The sequence below is a fragment of the Aotus nancymaae genome, unplaced genomic scaffold (assembly GCF_030222135.1).
Source record: "Aotus nancymaae isolate 86718 unplaced genomic scaffold, 86718_ANA_hifiasm-v0.15.2.pri h1tg000059l, whole genome shotgun sequence".
Taxonomy (NCBI): Eukaryota; Metazoa; Chordata; class Mammalia; order Primates; family Aotidae; genus Aotus; species Aotus nancymaae.
In genome coordinates this window covers 62,024,352-62,046,829 of record NW_026988473.1, presented here as the reverse complement: position 1 = coordinate 62,046,829, position 22,478 = coordinate 62,024,352, and the positions used below count along the sequence as shown (strand labels likewise).

Sequence of the window (22,478 nt, the reverse complement as noted above, 5' to 3'; positions counted from 1 at the left end):
ACAGGCCTTTGCGTGTATGGGTCCAGCTACTCAGAAGTGCCGGGGCCATGCCTCAGTGTTCCATCAGGTGAAATGGTAGTAGTGGCAGTGGCTACACTGGGCAGAGTTGGCAGGGCACTGGTTCACTGTGCCCAGCCCTGAATGTGTGCCTTTAAGGCCTCTACAAGGGGCCCCATATGACAGAGCTTTTAACTGATGCCTTCCCTGTACCCGCAGCAGCCACAAGTGGGCCCAGACTATTGATGCCCTCAGTTGACAGCCCAGCTCCCATAAAATGTGAGCATGTTCTGAGTGTGCCATGATGTGAGTGGACCTGGCTGGAGTCTTCAGAGAGCGACTGAGGTGTTCAAATCGCATCTCCCAGGAGGCCTCCTTTCAGCTCCCAATTCTGGTAACTACCGAAATCCCTTGGGTGGAAGTGTAGGGGCATAGATGGAAGGATGAGAGGCAAAGTTGACCTTTTGAAAGCAAAGCTCTGGCTCACAAGCCCCAAACTACCAGCCATGTTTGGCATGTCCCCACCCTCCACCCACTACCTCCCCTGACAAAGGAGTCATCTCAGTTGACTCCTTGTTTGGCCTATCCATGGCTCAGAGTCCACCTCTCCTGAGGGCCTGGTGAGGACTGAGACCACGGTAGGAGGATACCTTGCCACCCAGCACTGCTTCACACAAGGACTCGTCCTGCCTGGGGCTCTCCAAGGAGCTGCCTTTACCCACTTCAGCAAGGTTAAGTAGAGTGAAAATGATGAGAAATAAGGAGATGGTGTTTCCTTAGGTCCTTGATCTTTGTGTCTTTGGAATGGGAGGTTGGATTAGATGCACTGAGGTCCCATCCACAGCTGGTGCTCAGCTGCTTGAAGGGGAGACTCCCTCTTCTGTAACTTCTTTCTGGAGGATCTGGATGGCCAGGGGTGGGCAGCACCTATCCCCAGTCCCCTCCCAGCTTGAGTTTGGTCACTTCTACATTGGAAACCATTAAAATATGCCCCATTCCTAGGACAAAAGCACAACCATTCTGAAGTTACTGGAGCATAGGCTCAGCTCATCTCCCCTCTGGCCCCTTCTGCCATGGGGCCATCTTGGCCCAGCATCCCCACCCCATTTCCAGAGCTCTTTCTTCCCCATCTTTGCGTTTGTCTGTAAAATTCAGGGGAAGCCAGGCTGGCCTCAGGAGCTCTAAAGCCCTTCCTTGGGGGTTGTCTTTCTGGGACTCACCCTGCTCTTTGGGGCCTGGGACCATGAGGAGCTACCTGCTGAGGGGGTCCCCCAGAGATCCAGACTGTCGTGTGATTTCTGGTGGCATGTGTTCTGTATTTGTTGGCTACTTGTGTCTTGAAATGTAGAATTATTTCGCGCAGAATTGTCACTATTTGTCAGGAAGAGAAATGGGCTAGTGGAAGCCCAGTCTTGAGTTCTTGTCTTGTCACCATTTAAAATTGACATTTAATTTTCAAATCACTGTTGGTGCCTAATCACTTAAGTTATTAATTTATTCTGTTTGTAACATATTTATCCTGTGGGTGGGTGGGGCAGGAGTGTGTTCACGAGGGTCATGTTTTTGCTGTGGTGACACATGGTACAGGCCTGGAGCTTGCAGGTCCCTTTCGACTGTGGTGTTGGAGCAGGACAATAAAGTCCACTAGAAATGCACCCCGGAACCAGCTGCTGTGTCCGTCTTGTCTGGAGGGGCTTGGTGCTGGAACTTGGTCTCACTTGAGTCTGCTCCATTTTCACTTTATTAGGAAATAATTGGGTATTTTTCTTGGCTGGGGTAAGAACGAATGCTCTGTACTTCAGAATCGCCTCCATCTTTCTTAGTCTACAGATGGATTCTGGGTGTGTCTACTAACTTCTTTCACAGGTCACTTAGGTGTGACATCGGGCCCAAACTCCACTCCTCCAGCACAGCAGGCAGTCCCTGGGAAAGGAGCTAGAGGTGCAGGCTTGGGAGCTGCCTCCCCAGTGAGTCTTCTCTACAGGTATAACTCAGCCTGTATCCTCACCTCACCACTGGTCAGCCTGCCCATAGTGAGAAAACCCAGGGTACAATGGCCATCACAGCCACTGAGACCCGGGAAGAACCACCTCTTGCTCAGCTTCAGAGAATGTAGTTTTATTTAAGAACATGTGTATCATCTTCTCTCCCATTAGCCGGGACTACAGAAGTGTCAGGGCACTTTACCCAACCCTCAGGCGGCTGTTCTCGTAGCTGCAAAGGCCAGATGAGGAGAAGAGCCCACTTTCTTCCTCAGAAGAGACCATGCTTCATGAGGAACACAGACCGCTTTGCAGTTAAGTAAGGACTCTACCTTTACCTTAACCAGAGGGGGGATGCAAGTGGTGGCATCTCAGGCACTGAGGCAGGTGGAGGGAATGTGGGGGCAAAGGCCTCCCACTGTGAGTAGCTAGCCCCCCACCCCACCATGCATGGGTGCTTGGTAAGGGGGACAGGTCTCAGTCTCTAATCCTGGGCCCTGCTTTTTCCCACCTGATCTTATATAGACAGTGTAGGCACCCCCATACAAGAAAACAGCCAGGGGTGACACAGCCCCCTTCTTTGTGCAAGGCTTGGGTCCTGCTGTGCTTTATGTTATAGAGCAGTCAGAAGGATAATGCTGCTTGATGTCAAAACATTAGAGCTGAAGTGCAGCCCTGGTTCCTGAATAACAGTCCAGCATTGGGGGGGGGGGGGGCCTGCTGGGGAGGCAAGACCCATGTGTGCCCAGCTCAGGTGCTTCAAGTTAACCAGGACACTTGGGTGTTTGTTTGGGTGTAAAATCTTTAAGGGTCTTAGGTCTCATTTCCATAGCTGAGAGCCTCTGTTTACCCTTCAGGCTGAGGACTAACAAACATCCCATGAGATCCCTGTACTATGCTTGCTCTTGGTAGGGCCTACTACAGGACTGGGCCTGCCTCCCTCTCAGACCCCCCACCTTGCTCCTGGAGGGAACAGTCAGGCTGGCAGCAGGTTCACATTAGAAGACTAGTCTGTGGAAGTCACCACCATTGCCACCTGCAGGATTGCAACCCCCTGGAGAGCCTTCATCTTCATCCTTGTCTTCATCAAAGCCCCTCCCCCAGTGCGGAGATGTGGGGAGTGCAGAGATGTAGGCCGCCCTGCTCCGGGCCTCCTTCTCCTGCTCCTGGGAACACAGATGAGAGGAAACTTACTTAGAATTTGAAGCCAGAGTCCACCCAGCACAACACTTCTAAGTGTCTCCTCTGTGTCCCCAGGGCCTGGACACAGAGGAAGGAACCAGGGCTTTTGTCCTAGAGGCATTGCAGTTCAGTGACAGGATGCATGGGGTGGACCCATCCTTCCACCCTAGGTCTAGGCTTCAAAACGCCACCTCTTCCTCTCAAAAACTACAGTCCCTGAGGCAGCACCGAGGAACTGATGATATGACTAGCTGACAAGGGTCTAATGTGGCACTAGGAAGCAGGAGGTCCAGGGACTCTGAGGGTCACGTCACACCCCACAGGAACCTGACAGCAGGCCTTGTGATTACGAGGAATGGACTCTGCCTATGACAAAGCGCACCTCATGTCACCATGAGGTCAGTCTCATGGAGATCCTTATCACTACCCTGCCTCCATCTGGGTAGCATGGCAGAAGTAAGTGTAACACAGGCCTGGCATCCCCACACAAAACATGAACTCCAGGTACTAGTAACCACAGGTCCCAGTGTGGCCACTGGCTACAGCTAGTACCCATCCCACTGGTCAAAGCCCTTGCTGCTCCATATGCCAGTGCCACCCCTGACTCCTCTAGAAAGTGAAGTCAGAGACACACTTACTTACATAGGAAGCTCACGTGGGTAGCACAGCACCCCAGAACCATCCTCTTCCCACTCAGACTCAACTATCCACTCTCATAGGTCCCTATGCTGATGCTTCAACACACTTATTAAACAACTCCAGCGATGACATGATTCTATAGCTAGAAAACCCCATCATCTCAGGCTACAAAATTAATGGGCAAGCATTGCTAGCATTCCTATACACCAACAAGAAGCAAAGACCCAAATCATGAATAAACTCCACGTCACAACTGCTACAAAGAGAATAAAATACCTAGGAATACAACTAACAAGGAACGTGAAGGACCTCAAGGAGAACTACAAACCACTGCTCATGGAAATGACACAAACAGATGGAAAAACATTCCATGCTCATAGGAAGAATCATCAATATCATGAAAATGGCCATACTTTCCAATGTAATTAACAGATTTAATGCTATTCCCATTAAACTACCACTCACACCTGTTATCCCAGCACTTTGGGAGGCTGAAGCAAGCAGATCAGGAGGTCGAGACCAGCGTGACCACTATGGTAAAACCCCATCTGTAAAAATACAAAAATTAGCTAGGTGTGGTGGTGCATGCCTGTAATCCTAGGTACTTAGGAGGCTGAGGCAGGAGAATCACTTGGACCTGGGAGGCAGGCAGAGGTTGCAGGGAGCCCAGATCATGCCACTGCACTCCAGCCTGGGTGACTGACAGAGTGAGACTATCTCAAGAAAAACAAAAAACTTCACGATTCTTCACAGAATTAGAAAAAAATATTTTAAAATTCATACAGAACCAAAAGGCCCATATAGCCAAGACAATCCTAAGCAAAAAGAAAACTAGAGGCCTCATGTCCATCTGACTTCAAACTATACTTCAAGGCTACAGTAACCAAAACAGCTTGGTATTGACACATAGACCAATGGAACAGAATAGAGAACTCAGAAATAAGACTGCACACCTACAACCATCTTCAACAAATCTGACAAAACAAGCAATGAGTCAAGGATTCCCTATTTAATAAATGGTGCTGAGAGAACTGGCTAGCCATAGGCAGAAAATTGAAACTGGACCCCTTCCTTACACCTTATTCAAAAATTAAGTCAAGATGGATTAAAGACTTTAATGTAAAACTCAAAACTATAAAAACCCTAGAAGAAAATCTAGCCAATACCATTCACAACATAGGCAAACCTTTGATAATGAAAATGCCAAAAGCAATTGCAACAAAAGCAAAAAATGACAAATGGAAGCTAATTAAAGAGCTTCTGCAGAGCAAAAAACTATCAGAGTAAACAGACAACTTACTTACAGAATAAGAAAATTTTCATAATCTATCCATCTGACAAAAGTCCAATATCCAGAGTCTACAAGGAACTTAAACATACAAGAAAAAAACAATCCCATTAAAAAGCGGGCAAAGGACATGAACACTTCTCAGAATACATTCATGTAGCCAACATATGAAAAAAAGCTCATCATCACTGATCATTAGAGAAGTGCAAATCAAAACTACAATAAAATACCAATTCACGCAAGCCAAAATCATGATTATTAAAAAGTCAGGAAACAGGCCAGGCACAGTGGCTCACACCTGTAATCCCAGCACTTTGTGAGGCCAAGGTGGGTAGATTGCGAGGTCAGGAGAATAAGACCATTCTGGCTAACATGGTGAAACCTCGTCTCTACTAAAAATACAAAAAGTTAGCAGGGCATGGTGGCACACACCTATAGTCCCAGCTACTCAGGAGGCTGAGGCAGGAGAATCACTTGAACCCAGGGGTCAGAGGTTGCAGTGAGCCAAGATCATGCCACTGTACTCCAGCCTGGGTGACAGAGTGAGACTGTTTTTTTTTAAAAAAAAAAAAAAAAAGCATCGGGGAAACAATAGATGCTGGTGAGGTTGCAGAGAAATAGGAATCCCTTTACACTGTTGGTGGGAGTGTAAATTAATTCAACCATCATGGAAGAGAGTGTGGCAATTCCTCAAAGACCGAGAGGCAGAAATACCATTTGACCCAGCAATCCCATTAATTGGTAGATACCCAAAAGAATGTAAGTTATTCTGTTATAAAGATACATGCCATAGGTATGTTCATTGTAGCACTATTCAAAATAGCAAAAAAAAAAAAAAAAATTTGATGGAATCAGCCCAAATGCCCATCAATGATAGACTGGATAAAGAAAATGTGGCACATATACACCATGTAATACGTACTATGCAGCCCTAAAAAGGAACAAGATCATGTCCTTTTGCAGGGACATGAATGGAGCTGGAAGTCGTTAACCTCAGCAAATTAACACAGAACACAAAACCAGCTACCGCATGTTCTTGCTCGTAAGTGGGAGCTGAACGCTGAGAACACATGAGGAGAGGGAAACAACACACACTAGGGTCTGTTGGGGGAGGGAGAGTATCAGGAAGAATAGCTAACAGATCCAGGGCTTAATACTTAGGTGATGGGATGATCTGTGCCGCAAACCCCCCTAACATGTTTACCTATGTAACATAACACATTCTGCACATGTACCCTGGAACTTAAAAGTTGAAGGAAAAAACTGCGTCATTCGTTATTCAGTGTCTGTTACTTTGAAATAAGGGGTTAGGTCTGTCTGGGCCACCAGTATATGCCCAGCACTGAGCAATGGATGAAAAGGATTTTTAAAAAAAGACTTAGAGGGGACAATATCTAAGCCAGTAGTTGCAGTGGGAATGGAATCCCTTCCACCAGGAGATCAGATCAAAAGCCCCACAGCGCAGCTCACCTGTAGGTAAAGGATGTTGTCTTTGGAAATGGCTTCCATCAGGTCCTTGTGCAGGGTGGGCTCTGTCCGGACTCTGGGAGAGCCCGACTCAGCTTCGGGCCCCTCCCTGGGCCGCTGCCGGTAAAACAGAACGTAGGCTGTGTCCTTGGGGAAGAAGGAGGTGACGTTGCTGACAGATTCAAAGGAAGAAAAGGACACCCGAGTGTCGTTGAACAGGTACCATTGGTTCTCGGGCTCTGGCCTATCACCAGTTCCCAGAGAAGGGGCAGGGCGGGCAGCGCCCTCACGGGCATAGCAATAGTAGTGACCACTCTCTGAAGACACTCCAGAGTGTACCACAACGCTGCAGAGATCATAGGCCTGGCCCCGGCCACCAGCCAGCGGCAAGCGGAGCAGCAGGGGAATGGAGACGTCGTCTAGGATCTTGCGGCGCCGCATGGTGCGCAGGTCAAAGGAGAAGCGCAGCAGCGTGAGGATGAGGTAGCGTGGCCCCTGGCTCAGCTCCACCACCTTCTCAGCATCCTGCAGGGAGCCACACGACTCACAGTAGTAGCGATTCTCAGCTGTCAGCTTCTCGGGGGACAGGAAGTAGTTGACCAGGTCCAGGACAGAGCGGGAGCCCTCGGAGCCACAGGGCTGCTCGCCGGAGGGGATGGCAGTATCCGTGTGGGTCCCCGCTCCCAGGCTGTCTTCTTCCTTTTCCTGCTCTGCCTCCTTTTCTGTCTCCTTCTCCACCTTCTCTTCTTCCTCTACCTCCTTTTCTTTCTCCCTCACTTCTTCCCCTCTGGTGCTTTCCTCCTCTTCCCTCGCTGCTTCCTTCTCCGTTTCCTCCTCCTTCCCTTCCTCTTCTACCTTTTCCTCCTGACTGCTCTGCCCCCCAGCTTCCTGGGAGTCCAGGCCTTCAATGTCCAGGTTGGTGGGCGGGGCGTCCCCTGTGATGCAGTGTTTCCGTTGCCTCTGAGGACCCACCCTGCCTGGCTCCTGTGCACTGGCTGCTGAGGGCAACTCTCGGGCTCTGAGGTCCTCTGCAGGGCGCATCACAGAGCCCAGGCGGCGGCGGCGGCAGCGCTCAGGAGGAGGAAAGGCGAGAGAGAGGTCTGTGAAGGCCTCCTCGCGGGAGGAGACATTGAGGCAACAGAGACAGCAGATCCGAGTCACTATCTTGCCTCCAAACATTTTCTCCACAGAGGTTGAGCTTGGGGCTGGGGGCTCCTCGGGCGGGGAGGGCGAGCTGGACTGCTTGAGTTTCTGGCAGATCCTTGTGCCCGTTTTCTCTTCTTCGTGCAACCTGGGGCAGGGAGCACAGAGTCTCCATATGTACATGTGGGTCCCCCTTACAGGGCACTGAGCTTATCCAGGCCCGTCTACCTTCCCCAACAGCTGTGCATTGACACACACACATACACCAAACGACACTCACATATCCACCCATGTGCTCACAGCAGCACCCTCGCTACGCTCACCCACACCCTACATAAAGATATGTCACATGTCCCCATGGCAGTGACAAAGCTACACAGCCCAGTGTGCATATGATGGCCTTCCAGAGATCACTTCCATTCAGCATCTACCAAGCCTCCCTCACACTCAGTCCCCGCCCTTCCAGCACACCTCCTCTCCAAGCCCTCCACACACTAGAGGCAGCACTCTTATTCCCAGAAAGATGCAACACAGCTCAGAGGTACTGGGGCTTGCCCCCAGGGACCCTCTAGACCTGGAGCCCTTGTGTAGCCCTGGACCCCCTTACCGATCCAGGAGGTACTTCAGATACTCCGAGCAGTCCTGCTGGGTGCCGGGGCTAAACCAGGGTGTCCAGGATGCAGACAGGAAGTTCTCTGGGGAAATGGCAGGTCGCTAGGACAAAGCAGCAAAAGGCAGCGTCAGGAGCAGGAGGCTACTCACCAGCCAGCTCCGCATGGGTGAGGCCTGAGGGTCTACCTGGTACCCTCAGCCTCAAACTTCCTGGCCGCCTCCATGACGTCCTCCCTCCTTGCTATGGTCCCCAACCCATCCCAGCCCACATGCCCACACCTCTGAGCAGGGCATCGGGCTCACAGAGATGAACAAGGCTCTAGGAATCTGTTCTTCCTAGCACACCTCAGACATTCCCTCCTTGCCTCTGCTCACTGCCATTCTCCCCCCTCCGTCAAGATGAGTCGCAGACACAGCACCACCTTGTCCATGTTGTCTTCCCAACCCCTCCCTCCTCCATCACCACCGACTTCTCCCTTCCCTCCATGAGCCAGGAAGGGATTACTAATCTCTGTGCCCCCACACAGAGCCTTGCCTAATCCCTGGCCAATGGCTTTAGGCTCCATGAGGGCAGAGCTGGCATTTGTTCTGTTCACCTCTGTACCTTCAGCAGCTCTCGGGCTGCCTGGCCATGTGGGCACTCAAAAATGACAGCAGAATGAAGCAACATGCTGTGGTGTGACTGTGTCCTCCAAAAAGCATGTGCTGGAAACATAATCCCCAGTGCAGCAGTGGAAGAGGGGATGAGATCCTGAGCACTCTGCCCTCATGAATGTATTAACTCTATATCACAGGCCATCTACCTTCCCCAACAGCCACACATGGAGATGGGAGCAGGTTGTTGATTCAGCCCCCCTTCCCTCTCATGTGTGCTCTCAGGCCCTGTCATGCCTTCCACCACATTATGATGCAGCAAGAAGGCCCTCACAGACACAGCCCCTCCAATCTCCAAAACTGAAAAATAAATTTCTTCATAAATCACCAAGTCTCAGGTATTTGGTTACAGCAGCACAACATGGATTACGGAAACACCGTAATGCAATGGACTGAATTGCCAAAGGGGGAGATTGGGCAGTACAACACAGAACAGGGCTCAAGGGGGCACTCCTCCTGCCCAGCAAGGCACTAAATTGGCTCCATGTGCCAGCCCGAACGGGGGCTCAGCAGCTGACACGGAATATGACAGCCAGATGCAGGCAGGTCCTCAGGAAGGGAAAGGTGCCCATGTCAGGGCCTGACAGAGCTGCCTCTCCCACCCCACCCCTGACTACCCCTGCACTCACCTGGCTGTGCTCTAGAAAGCCAAAAAGCCATTGCAGCTTGGTCATCAGGGGTTGTGAGTTGTTCTCAGTCAGACGGAGCACACAGTGTCTGAAGCTTCAAAACAAAGCAGGGACACCCAGGGTAAGCCGTGGGCCCCTAAGGAGACTCTAGTCACCCATGTCACAGACAGCCCAGAGCCTCCAGGCCAAAGGCAGAACTGACATTTCTACCCCAGGATGAGGCCAGGGGCCAAGGGCCAGGGGCTGGGGAGGAGGAGCATGTGAACAACTCAGGCTGGGGTACCTGAGGTCAGGAACACAGCAGCAGACATGTTTTTGGACAATGAAGGATACAAAGCTGACCCTTGCAACCCCTTCCAGCTCTGAGACCTCATCACTCCAGGACTCAAAAGATTCAAATGTCTTAAGGTCCTGTGGTCCCAGGGTTCTAGGGTTAGGACTTTCTCACATGCCACAGGATCTATGCCAGTATCATACCGGCCACAGCTGCCACTCACACACCCGTCTTCACTGCTTCCCTGGGGAAGGGCATTCATCCACCTCCAGAGCAGCAGACTCTACTCTGACCTGGGCCCTCCCAATGACTCCTCTGCCCTTAAGCCACCACCTCAAGCTGTTCCCCTGCCTTCCCATGAGGGAGGCAGGCAGGGGTCAATGTGAGGAATACGCTGAAAGAAGAGGACCCTGTGGGGATGGGGGCACTGGCTCCTAGTGGGAAGTTCTTATCCCAGAGGAGACAGGAAGCCTCCCCTCCCTACAAGCACATTCTCTGAACAAGCCAATTCGCAGTCCCCAGCTTATCTCCTGTTCTCACAAGCAGCTCTGGACAGATCAGCCAGGCATTCTCCAAACTCAGCCCACTGCATGGAAGAGCCCTAGGAAAAGTGTGGGTCACTTTTATCTGAGACCGAGGTAAGTTCAGAAGACAAGTGAGCGCTTAGAAACGTGTATAGCATTTTAACATCACAACGACCATATAAGCATATGATCGCTTTTCTAGTAAGTTGTTTTGTTATATTTTACAAAAGTAATATTCTGCAGCAGACTGGAAATTAGAAAAGAAAAACAAAACTAGTCCTTCACCAGTGTTTTGAGAAGAACAGGGAGCAGCACCTTAGGAAGTCTCGGAGATCAGCCCCAACCTCCTCCCACTGAACCTGAAGCTCAGAGAAAAGAAACTGACTTGAGGTCACACGATAAGCCAGAATCAAAGCTTATTTTCACTGAATCGAAGCTGAAACTTTGATCTCTTAAGTAAGCCATAAGGTAGATAGGTGGCCATAGACTATAAAGATTGTGTTTGTTTCATTTTAAAAGAGAGAGATGTCTAATACCAGGGTGGGTTGGGAGTTCTACTCTGGAAGACAAAATCCACCCCCATGGACTCTAGGAGAAAAGTCAGTGATGTCAACCAACCCAGAGCAGACCTTCCCACTGCTGCCCAGCCCCTGAAGCCCCTTCCAGTCCTAACCTACTGCCTTGGCAATGGCCCGAGGCTCTGTCCCCACAGACCACAGGGAATCATGCCAGCAATGCAAAGCAAGGCCCACCCTCTCCGACCCCCTCCCCCCCACACCTTTCCACCTGTCATCAGGGAGCCTAGAGGAGAGAAGCAAGGGCAGACAGGGAATTCCAAAACAGCACCTACTCAGAAGCCATGAACAAGGCCTGAAGGATGCTGTTGACGTAGCACGTGTTGCCCAGGTTGATGAGACCAATCTTGCCCGTGTCTGACTTGGCCATGAGCCGGGGGTAGAAACCTGCCAGCTCGCTCTTCTGTGAGGTCCAGGCATCCTGCCCCAGCAGCTGTTTGATGCGGTCTTCATTGGGAACATGGAGGTCCTGAGGAGGGAATAAGCAGGCAGGCCGGATGGTGGGCACCAAGGTCATCTCAAAAAAAATCACCTATTTAGGCCAGGTGCAGTGGCTCATGCCTGTAATCCCAGCACTTTGGGAGGCCAAGGCAGGTGGATCAAAGGAAGTCAGGAGTTTGAGATCAGCCTGGCCAACATGGCGAAACCCTGTCTCGACTAAAAATACAAAAATAAGCCAGGCATGGTGGTGCATGTCTGTAGTCCCAGTTACCAGAGAGGCTGAGGCAGGAGAATTGCTCGAACCGGGAGGTAGAGGTTGCAGTGAGCCAAAATTACACCACTGTACTCCAGCCTGGGCAACAGAGTGAGACTCCCTCTCAAAAAAAAAAAACAAAAACCTCTTCTGGGAGGCCTTCTCAGATACACCCAACCCCAGAGCCTCCCAGGTATACCACCCCACAGATCTTCTGGGGTATGTGTGAACAATCCCCTGCTTCCAAATCCCTTCAGTTAACATATGGGCTGCCTCCATGGTCTTTCAGGTCACAACTGCTTTAAGGTGGTATAATTCCCATTTTATAGATGAAAAAAATGAAGATTCAGAGAGAGTAATTGTCCAGGGTCATTGTCAGAAAGTGAAGAATATGCATGATCTTAGAAGAGCTCAGGCTCTCTGACTCAGTTTCCTCATCTGTCAAGTGAGGACACGCCTACCTTGTGTCAGTCTGGCATCCTACATTTTCATGGTGCAGGCACACAATGATGTGCCCATTTCCACCAATTACCTATTTAGATTTGCAGAATCGGCTTTCAAGAGAAGAGAGTCACCTCCCTAAAACTTGACCCTACAGTCAGGACAGTGGGCGAATCCCTGGGGTCTGAGGTATTGGTCTTGGTCCTTATCATGCTTCCCACTCATTATCTTTGTCACATCAAACAGCTGTACCCAAGAATACCGCTGAGCACTAGTTCTTTACTTTTTTCTTTACTAAAAGCAGAATGAAGTGAGAACAAACTGAGCACTAGTTCTAATGATGCTATCTTTCCAAGAAACACGTCTAAGCCCCAAATCCAGTTCCTTAGCAGATTTTAGCAACGTTCATAACAGTTCCTCTAGCCCTGTTATTTCCAGGTCGTGGGCACAATGCCTTAGATTTGTCCAAGGCTCCACAGAGCTTTAAAACAGCTCAGCATCCAAAGCTGTCTTCTCCCCAGTGCATATCCTGTGGCTCCCACAGAGGGTCTTGCTCACCCAGGGGGGTTTAACAGTTTTGCTCATTCACCTCCCAGGATCATTTATCCGATAATTTATCAGAGCAGTCAGTCACTTCTCACAGATAATTAAAAAACAAGGCCGGGTGCGGTGGCTCATGCCTGTAATCCCAGCACTTTGGGAGGCCAAGGAGGGTGGATCACGAGGTCAGGAGATCAAGACCATCCTAGCCAACGTGGTCAAACCCTGTCTCTACTAAAAATACAAAAAACTAGCCAGGCGTGGTGGTGCACGCCTATAGTACGCTGCCTATAGTACTACTCAGGAAGCTGAGGCAGGGGAATCGTTTAAACCTGGGAGGCGGAGGTTGCAGTGAGCCGAGATGGTGTCACTGCACTCCAGCCTGGCAACAGACCAAGACTCCATCTAAAAAAACACACATACATACCAAGGAGATGCCAGAGGGGAGACAGATAAGATACAGGCTCAGTATCTTTTTCATCCCTTCTTTTTTCTTCCCATTATGCCCAATCTAATGCCCTCCTCGCCTGCCCCCCACACACAACATGAACAGAGACAGAACAGCAGAAAGAACCGCACACATCCATGCACACAGAGAAGATGTAAAAATCTCCACCCTAGGAACAAAATCAAATGCCGGTTTTTCCCAAAGAAGGTAACTTTGTACTCAGGAAAATAAAGCCTTCCAAATAACTTAAGTACCTAATAATGTTACTAGAAATTGACATGTGATAGCTCCCTTGGCAAGTACCACAGCTCCCAGAGAAACTGCCACAACCTGATACATCTAAGTCAGAGAACTTTCCAGAACTTATTTACAAAGGCATATGTACAAAGGGATGTACTCATAGAACCCATGAGAAACAAAGTTACACAAAATAAAATCCTTTAGTTGCTGCCTTGCCTCTCAAACTGGCTTGTACCAGAGTGTTCAAAGCCACAGAACAAATGTGGAGCCATGTTTTCTATCATTCAAAGAAACATATGTAATATTAAAACATATTTATAATTATGACATATATACTTGAGTCTTTGAGATAAAATGAGGTTATAGAGAAACTCAGAGCTCAGGTCCGGCAGCTTTGGGTGAGTTCCCCTCTCTGATATCAAGTACTTGGGTGGAAACATTCAAGAAGCCCAGATCTACTAGATTAAGCCAAGTGGCTCGGCCTAGTTTTCAAGGCACTGCTCTGCTAATCTTTCTGATCTCCCTTCTCCTGACACATTACCACCAAACTAACCTCGCACATTCCCACTTCCTCTCTCCCTCTGATGCATCCAGAGTGTCCTTTTCCAGTCCCCAGCCAGCAAGACCAAGCTCCTATATCCCCTCTCTATGAAGCTTCCCAGGATCTTCTCAAGATGGGGGTCCTGGAGAAGGCCTGCATCTGTATCATCTTACGAAGCCTAACTCCCTGCACCTACTGCTACAGGTGTGTGCAGACTCCAGATCAGACAATCCATAAACCCCTACTGTGCAAAGCCCACACCTCCCTCATCATGGGTTTTCCTCAGTGCCAGGGGCAGGCTCTCTCCTCTCTGCCTGCACATTCATTACAGCACTCTCCACACTACAGTCCTACTCAAACAATATCCCACTCATTCGCTCACAGCCATCTCCTGGGCACAAAGATCAAAAGGACAGGGTCCCTGCCCAAAGCAGCTCACAATCTAGCAGGAAACAGAACCAGCCACAGAATCGCCAAGCTTTCGACCTACCTCCCTTCCGATGTGGAAACCCTTGGGCAACAACCCTGACACAGGGAAGTCCGCCTCATCCACCTCCACTGTTGGGGGCTGGTGACCTATCATGGCAGCCCCTTCCATTGTAAGTCAGCTCTGATTACCAAAAAGCTCTTTCTGAAGTTTGAAAAACTGAAAAGATCCAAGTAAATACCAGAAGTTTTGTTTGCTGTATCTACTAACTGTCATTCATGCAGGATTGTTCCTTTGTGTGTTTTATAATTTTTGTACTATAAACTCATTTTCAGTAGAACTTTACCTTTATGGCTTGATTTATTTGTCTGTTTCTACCAGGCTACCCTTGGGTATTACAAGTTTATGACTACTTTTAATGTTACTATCTGAGCTTGGGGGAAAGGGCCACAACCCCCAAAATGGTATTAATTTGAACCCCTAAATCCAAATGAGAGCAGACCACTGATTACATTTTCCAATCCAGAGCCCAGACCAAGCCAGAAAAGTTTCCCTGACGTCTTTCTTAAGACCATGTGCACATTTTTTCTAAGACTCTTCTTTTACTGATGGTAAAACCCTTCTTGGGTCCTGGCTTTTAATGGGCTTCTTCGTGCTAACTTCCTACTGGAGACAGTCCCTAAATCTCACCTCCTGTCCCTACCAACTCAAGCCCCTCTGTGACTGAGATTGGCCATCTAACCCACCATCTTGTCCCACCCAGGGAAAAGAGCATCGTTTCTCACCTACCACTCTGGAATTCAGTTCTCTCTTCCTTTTTGGCCCCTGGGAACTCTTCCTTACTTTCTTACAAGCTCGGCTATGTACTTCAAGTGATGTTTGTTATATTTTAATGAGCATTTCCAGCTGTTTTGTTAGCAGGACACTTTTCAAGTTATCTCATCGGCTGTGCTGCAGAAGTGAGTCAGATCAAAGGTTCTGCAAGGGCCACGTAGACCTTCACCGCGCCCGACCTGCCCTCTCTATCAGGCAATGGGGAAGGGCTCTGCGATCCAGGCTCCGGCTACATTATCTCACCATCTCCATGACCTTGCACAAATCACCAAACTTCTCCAAGTCTCCCTTTCCTCATTTATGAAACTGAAATGAACTATATCTTCTTTGTAGGTTTCTTGCAAGCATCAGAAGACCAAACATACGGGAAAACACTGTCAAGTGTAGCAGTAGCCACAGATGTCAATCATTGTCAGATCCTAGCAACCTATCAAGCCCAGCTTGATGGCCTCTAAGAAACCTTTTCTTGGCCAGGTGTGGTGGCTCACGCCTGTAATCCCAGCACTTTGGGAAGCCAAGCCTGGCAGATCACCTGAGGTCAGGAGTTTAAGACCAGCCTGACCAACGTGGAGAAACACTGTCTATATTAAAAATACAAAATTAGCCGGGAGCAGCTTTCAGCTGCTTCTGCCTATAAGGGCACTGCCTCTGGGCCAGAAGGTCTGGATCCAGTAAGCCCTTGCTGTGTGACCCAGACCAAGCCACTTCCCTGCTCTGGGCCTCAGTTTCTTCCTGTAATCCCAGTTACTCAGGAGGCTGAGGCAGGAGAACTGCTTGAACCTGGGAAGCAGAGGTTGCAGTGATAGGAGATCGTGCCACTGCACTTCAGCCTGGGTGACAAGAGCGAGACTCAGTCTCAAAAAAGAAAGAAAGAAACCCTTGCTTCTTAGAGCCCTCATCTGTCTTCTCTAACTGGAGAAGATCTTTCCTTCCTCTGGTTTCGCACTGCTTTCAGGCCACACTTTGGAGACATTTTCAAAAGCTGCTCTGATCAGAGTTTCTTGTATACACGTCTGTTGCCCTCACTAGGCTGCGATCACCTCCATGGAGGAGACTCCGTTTGCTTCATGCCTGTGCCCCAGTTCCCAGCCTGGGCTTGGTGCAGAGCAGGACATCAGTAAAGTCACGTGAATGACTGTAAATTATCCCTGCTCTGGAGTGCTCACAGTCTGGTGAGGGAGGCAGACAGTGACAACATGTGACAGAGGGATGTACCAGGACTGTGGAAGCCCAGAGAGGCCCTGGCCCAGCCTGGTGGAGGGCAGGGGAGTACTGAGAGTGATCAGGGAAGGCTTCCTGAAGGAGGTAACACTGGAACAGAGACTTACAAGGTAAGTAGGAGCTGTCCAGGCAGAGCAATTGAAAGGTTTTGTTTTTCACTTTCCACACTACACTGACAGAAAGAGAAGGGTTTATGGTTAGAGAGCACAGCGTGTGCAAAAACCCAGAGCAGGCATGAGGCAGGACGGCCCACGTGGGGAAGGTGGGTGGCTCAGTGTGCCTGAGGCATCTGATGGACCTGGGGAGGTGATGGGAGGCAGCCAGGCACCAAATGACGGGGGCTGCCACCAAGCCACGGTATGGTCCACAGGAAGGCCCACACTGGCATCTTTGTCAGAGTGGGATGAGTCCCAAGTAGGGAACTGTCACTTACCTTGATGGCCTCCATGACAGGCTCATACAGATCCGGGAAGCCCGGGAACCGGAACACCATGCAGTGGACCAGCTCTGCCAGCTGCTCTAGGCAGCTGGTCCCCGAGTTCGAATCCTCCTTGACCAGAGAGGCCACCATGCGGGGGATGTGAGGGAGGAGCTGTGGGAGCAGAGCTAGGTCAGGCTCAGCACCAATCTGCCCACCTGAGACACGGGGCTGTGGTCCCTGCTGACAGCACACAGCACCCTGAGGCAGGGAGGCTTGCCTACCTGACCACCATCCCCTGACCCAGATGGGACTCTGAATTCTGCAGGCAGGTGACTCTTTTTCCCAGACATATGACCTAAGACATCCTGCCTGAGTTTCTTCATCTCCAAAATAGGATGACTGCTTCTCTCCTCACAGCCAAAGGGAGGCTGGAACCCACCTCCCAACTGTTTGGCCTCAGCCATGTGACCTCCCTCAAGAGCCCAGGGGCAGCAGGCAGGGGCCCTTACCAGGTGGAAGGCCTCGTGGGAGTGCTGGAAGGTCAGGAGCATATACTTGAGCACAGACAAGGCAGCTCCCCGGACGATGGGGTACAGCAGCTTGGAGAAAACCTAGAAGAGAGCCCCTGGTCAGGAGTTCCTGGGCCCGAGCTGCCGAGACCAAGTGCAGTCACAGGCCTGAGAGGGGGCTCAGAAACACCCTAGAGTTCAAACCCACACAGAAGGAAAAACACTGAGGTGCTCACGGACCCAGGTGGACAGACAGATGGTGAGATGGACAGCAGAATGGATGAACAGACCAAAAGTCAGACACATACTTGGATGAGCAGTTAGGGAAACTAATGGGGAGCATGTGAGGCCCAGAGAGGGGCAGTGAATTCACCCAGGTCACACAGCGAGCTTGGTGGGGAGGCCCGATGCTCTGCCTCCCATAGCTGCACCGCCCCTGGCAACAGCCTAGTGCAAAAGGCTGTAAGTCTCGGCTAGGACAGGGGCACCAACCTTCTCAATTTTGGTGAGCGAAACCTCGATCAAGATGCTGAACTTCTTAACAGCAGCCAGGCCCTTCAGCAGTGCAATGATCCACTTGTCAATGTTCTTCCCCAGGGGCCAGGACACCCAGTCAATCATCCTGGTGAGGGGAGTGACAGTGACACAGGGACAAAAGACACCCAAAATGCTGGGGTGAGGGCAGCGCAGGGGCCAGCCATAATGTCCTGGGTTCCCACATTGACTCATGCCTGCCAAGGGCAGCCCCAGGGTCTGTGGACTGAACCAGACACCGCTGGGAAATGCACATGAGCCCAGAAGAGCCACCTGCCAGACACTGAGGCTCCCAGCCCACCAGGAAGGGGGCCAGGCCCTCTCAGCACCCCAAGCCTCGCCCCTCCACACTGGGCTGCAGTGCCAGAACAAGGCTTTCAGCTGCTTCTGCCTGGAAGGACACTGCCCCTGGGCCAGAAGCTCTGGCTCCAGCAAGCCCTTGCTGTGTGACCCAGATCAAGCCACTTCCCTGCTCTGGGCCTCAGTTTCTTCCTCTGTAAAACGGAGATAATACCTCCCTCAGAGGGTTCTTGTATGGATTAAAGGAGATAGCAGCAGCTAACACGTAGGTTGTGCTCACCCTTGACCAGGATACTCCATCAGCTTTACCTGTATCAGCCCCACTGGACCCCACAACACAGCCCGTCTACGCGGGCTGAGCACGAAGCTGCCAAGCAGTCAGTGCTCAGGAAAACAGCCTAGACTCAGTGGACTGTGCTAGAAAGAGAACCGTGAAGGCAAATTCATAACAATGATAACGGCAGCTCCCGCAGCACAGTCCTAGGCACGTTATGTGTATTATCTTGTTTTAGCCCATTTAATCCTCACAATAACCCTTTGGTTCGGTTAAAATGGTTTGGTTATACTCCATTTTACAGTTGAGGAAACTCAAGAGAGGTTGAGTAACTTGTCCAAAGTCACACAGGCAAGAAGTGGTAGAGGTGGGATTTGACCTCCAGCAACTTACCTCGAGAGCCCACACTCTTACCCACTAAAGGCAAGGAATCCAGGAAGGCCCTACGGAGACGGTGGATCTGCACACGGGATGGAAAGAATGGCAGAGGGAGGCATGCCAGGTGGACGGGGTCTGCATAGGCAAAGGCCTGCAGGGAGGAGGGGAGGCGGCATATTCTGGGATAACTGGACAGGTAGGTGCATCTAGATCACAGGGAGGAGGACGTTCAGATGAGGTGGGGGATGTGCAAGGACTCTGTGAGCTGAAAAGCACCCACACTCTGCTTCTCATGCTTGCCCCACTCAGAAAGCACCTGGTAAAGCACTCTCACCCACTTACCCAACCCCACCAAAGCCTGACAGCCTCTTATGCCACCACCCACTTGTGCTTTTACAGAGGGGTAAACTGAGGCTGAGAGTTCACTGGCATGTCCAGGGTCACACAGCTGGTACCTGGCCAGACAGCATCACTAGGGCAGGCTCTCTGTGCCCCCACATCCAGCCCCAGGCCAGGCACAGAGCAGGGCTCAAGAAAGGGTGGACGACGGAACACACATGAGGGCCTGGGCCCTCTGACACCAAATCTAGCCCAGCGTCCCACCCAGGAGAAAGGGCTTCTGGGAGGAAGAGAAGGAGGAGTCCCAGCCCTGACCCTGGCCTAGCCTCAGCATCCCACCTGCTGATGGCGGTCAGCATCTGCGAGTCCGTCACACTGTCATCATTGCTGAGGTTCCGGACAACGCCGTCCATGAGCTCCAATGGGAGGTGCTGGACCACGCTGGCCAGGGCACTAGATGGCGGCTCCTCCTCTGGAAGAGGGGACAGAGCTGAGTTTAGCAAGGAGGCAGGCCTCTCCCTTCCCCCAGAAAACCATGCCCTGGCATCAGCCAAGGAACGGGGTTGGGCCTCTGTGACGAGCACAGCAGAGGCCACCTCCTCTCCTATAGCACCAAAGCCTCTGGTTCCACCTAAAACTCAAAAAACCTTCACTATCACAGCCTTGGGGCTATTTCTGTGCTGGGCACAGATGAAGCACTGACCAACAGTGGGTGTAAGGGCAAGGCCTGTAGAAGGAGAAACACTGGAGCTAGCTAGAGAGGGTGGGAGGGCTGTGTGGACTCGAGGAAGGAGATACTCCAAGTGGAGCCACATAGAGGCGTAAGTGAGAAAGGGCATTTAGTTCCTTCACCTGCTGGGTGCATTCCCTTCCCTTCCCCTGGTGAGCCTCCTCATCAGGGAAGGCACACACCTTCCTCCACTCACTTGCACTGTAGTCTAAGTTCTACTGTTGCCAATGAAGGATCAAGATTTTACGTTTTCGGGTTAACACAGCAGACTCCATCACCTCTCCAGACCCTCACCTCTGCCTGCCGAGGGAACGCTGCCCCTGCTGCCAGGTACCACCAATCTGGCAACTCGTGGCTCTAAAGTAATAGCTTCTAACAAGCCCACCTGACCCGAAGGCCATGCTGACCCCCAACCCCCACCCCAACACGCAAATCCTGTGGCTTGCTCAACCCCCTGTTCCTCTCTCTGGCCAAGCTGACCCATGTCCTTCTCACACCAGTGTGCTGCTCCCGGACGCCTGCATGCAAAGATCTGCACGTACAGCCCCCTGGCCAGGAGCCCACCCAGGACCTCGACGTGCCTGCGCTCGTGCCCCCGGCCGCACACGCACCTGTGCAGGAGATGACTGCGAACAGCTCTTTGAGGCAGGGCAGGATAGCAGCGGGCTGCGCTCGCCACAGCTGAGCCAGGAGCCCGCTCACCTGCTGGGCCTGCTCCAGGAACTCCACGGCGCCCTCCTCGCCTTCGGCTGGGCAACGGAAGCGGCCGAGGCAACGCACCAGCTGCTGGCAGAAGAGCAGGCGGTGCGGGCCGTCGGGCACACAGCGCGGGTGGCGCGCCAGCAGCCGTGCCACCTGCGCGCAGGCCGCGGGCCCCGGGCGCTCGCACACTGTGCGCAGCACCTCACGCCGCAGCAGCGCGAACACCTCGTCGGCCGCGGGCCCCTCGGGCAGCAGCTGCAGGCCCAGCTGCACGCAGGCGAGTGCGCGGGGGCCCGGGGGACCGGCGCCACCCTGCAGCAGGCGCAGCACGCGGCGCGCGCTGAAGAACTCGGCGAAGACGTCGGGGTGGTGGCGGCCCGCCACGTGCAGCAGCTGGCAGCCCACGCGGCGCGGCAGCTCCTCCGCGCCGCCCACGTAGAGGCGCGTGCCCAGCGCCAGCAGCGCCAGGCACTGCTCACGCTCCAGCGGCTGCCGCGCCGCCTCCAGCACGCGCCTCACCAGCCCCTGCTTCACGCTGACCGGGTACGACGACGTCACCACCGCCTCCAGGATCTTGTCCATGGCGCCCGCTCTGCAGAGGACAAGGAGCGGCGTCACGTGAACTCGGCCCGGCCGGTCAACCGCGGGCCTCAAGAGTTCCCGATGCAGTCCCCGAGTGCTAAGACTTAGGGCAAGCAACTCAAACTTTCTGGGCCTCAATTTTCTCAGCCTGCTGCCCTTGGTTCACGGTATACCCTCTGCCCCTGGGTATGCGCGTCCCTCCCCTGCAGACCTCAACGGAAAGTCACTTCACCAAGGAATCCTCGCCTGACCTCCCTGCCTGGGTCAATCTCTCTAATTAAAAATTAGAACATCTGTGAAACGGGGCAAGGACGTCGCCTCACTGCGAGCTATCCTGATGAAGTAAAGCACAACACTTGGCACATAATAAACGCCAGGGGCCTGCGCAGTGGTTCACACCTAGTCAGCACTTTGGGAGACCCAGGCAGCAGGATCCCTTGAGCCCAAGAGTTCGAGACCAGCCTGAGCAACAGGGAGGCCCCGCTCTACAAAAAAATAAAAACATTACCCAGGCGTGGTGGCACACACCTGTAATCCCAGCTACTCTGGAGGCTGAAGTGGGAGGCTGGCTTGGGCCTGGGAGTTTGAAGCTGCAGTGAGTGGAGATCGTGCCACTGCACTCCAACCTGGGCAACAGAGGAAACCCTGTCTCAACATAAATTTACCCCAGGGAGTTGTAGCTACTGTTGCCGAGCGCCCTTTAATCTCAGAAAAGCTACATGAGCCTCCTCCCCATCCTTACCCCTTTGCCCCTCTCTCCCCAGGGCTCCCTGGTGACCCTGTCCACTCTCGGGGCAGGTAGAAGCGGGATCTAGAAGCTGCTGTCCAGAGTCTCAGCCAAGTCATGCCCATGGGGGAGATGAGATAGGGGACACACAAAAAAATCACACCTCTGTGGAGAAAGAGGCCCCAGGGAGAACTGGCAGAGAGCCCAGAATCCCTGCGCTCTTTCTTTCTACCTCCACTCAACTCCCTGCCCCTTCCCCAGTACCCTACCCCTCCACTAGGCTCCACTTCATGTGTGCGCTGTGCCTTTTGCCTGACACGTCCTTATCTCCTGAGCCCCCGCCACCCCACCACCACCCTCTCACACAACCAGGCAAGAGCGTCTTCCTTCAAAGCCAATCTACAGCACCTGTCCTCAGTGAGAACCCCTGGTCCTCCATGCCAGAATCCACCCCCACCCTCGATTCCTACAATCACCTGTGGCCTCTTCCACTCTAGCTAGGATCACTCAGTGCTGGGTATGGGTCCCAGTCACCTCCACCAAAGCAGAAATCTCGTCTCTGCGCTCCGGCCCTGCACACCTAGGGCTCTGCCTGCTTCAGCCCACACCAGCCTGTCGCCCTTGGCTCAC

At 52.0% G+C, this 22,478-nt stretch overlaps 1 protein-coding gene and 1 long non-coding RNA gene across 2 annotated transcripts; one reads left to right on the top strand and one right to left on the bottom strand.

The window, feature by feature from the left end:
* Window positions 1–14: 14 nt before the first annotated feature.
* Window positions 15–7,354, top strand: LOC135270126 (uncharacterized). The gene is made up of 2 exons (XR_010338376.1): window positions 15–2,298; window positions 3,881–7,354. It is a non-coding gene; the product is annotated as an uncharacterized LOC135270126 (long non-coding RNA).
* Window positions 2,008–21,131, bottom strand: USP35 (ubiquitin specific peptidase 35). Its single transcript, XM_064365340.1, has 10 exons — window positions 20,449–21,131; window positions 19,447–19,579; window positions 17,775–17,904; window positions 17,283–17,384; window positions 16,786–16,944; window positions 11,242–11,435; window positions 9,594–9,687; window positions 8,306–8,412; window positions 6,559–7,846; window positions 2,008–3,145 (listed from the first exon to the last, which is right to left on the bottom strand). Exons 1-10 carry the CDS (start codon window positions 21,119–21,121, stop codon window positions 2,978–2,980), a joined length of 3,048 nt encoding a protein of 1,015 aa, XP_064221410.1. The 5' UTR covers window positions 21,122–21,131; the 3' UTR covers window positions 2,008–2,977.
* Between the last annotated feature and the right edge of the window lie 1,347 nt (window positions 21,132–22,478).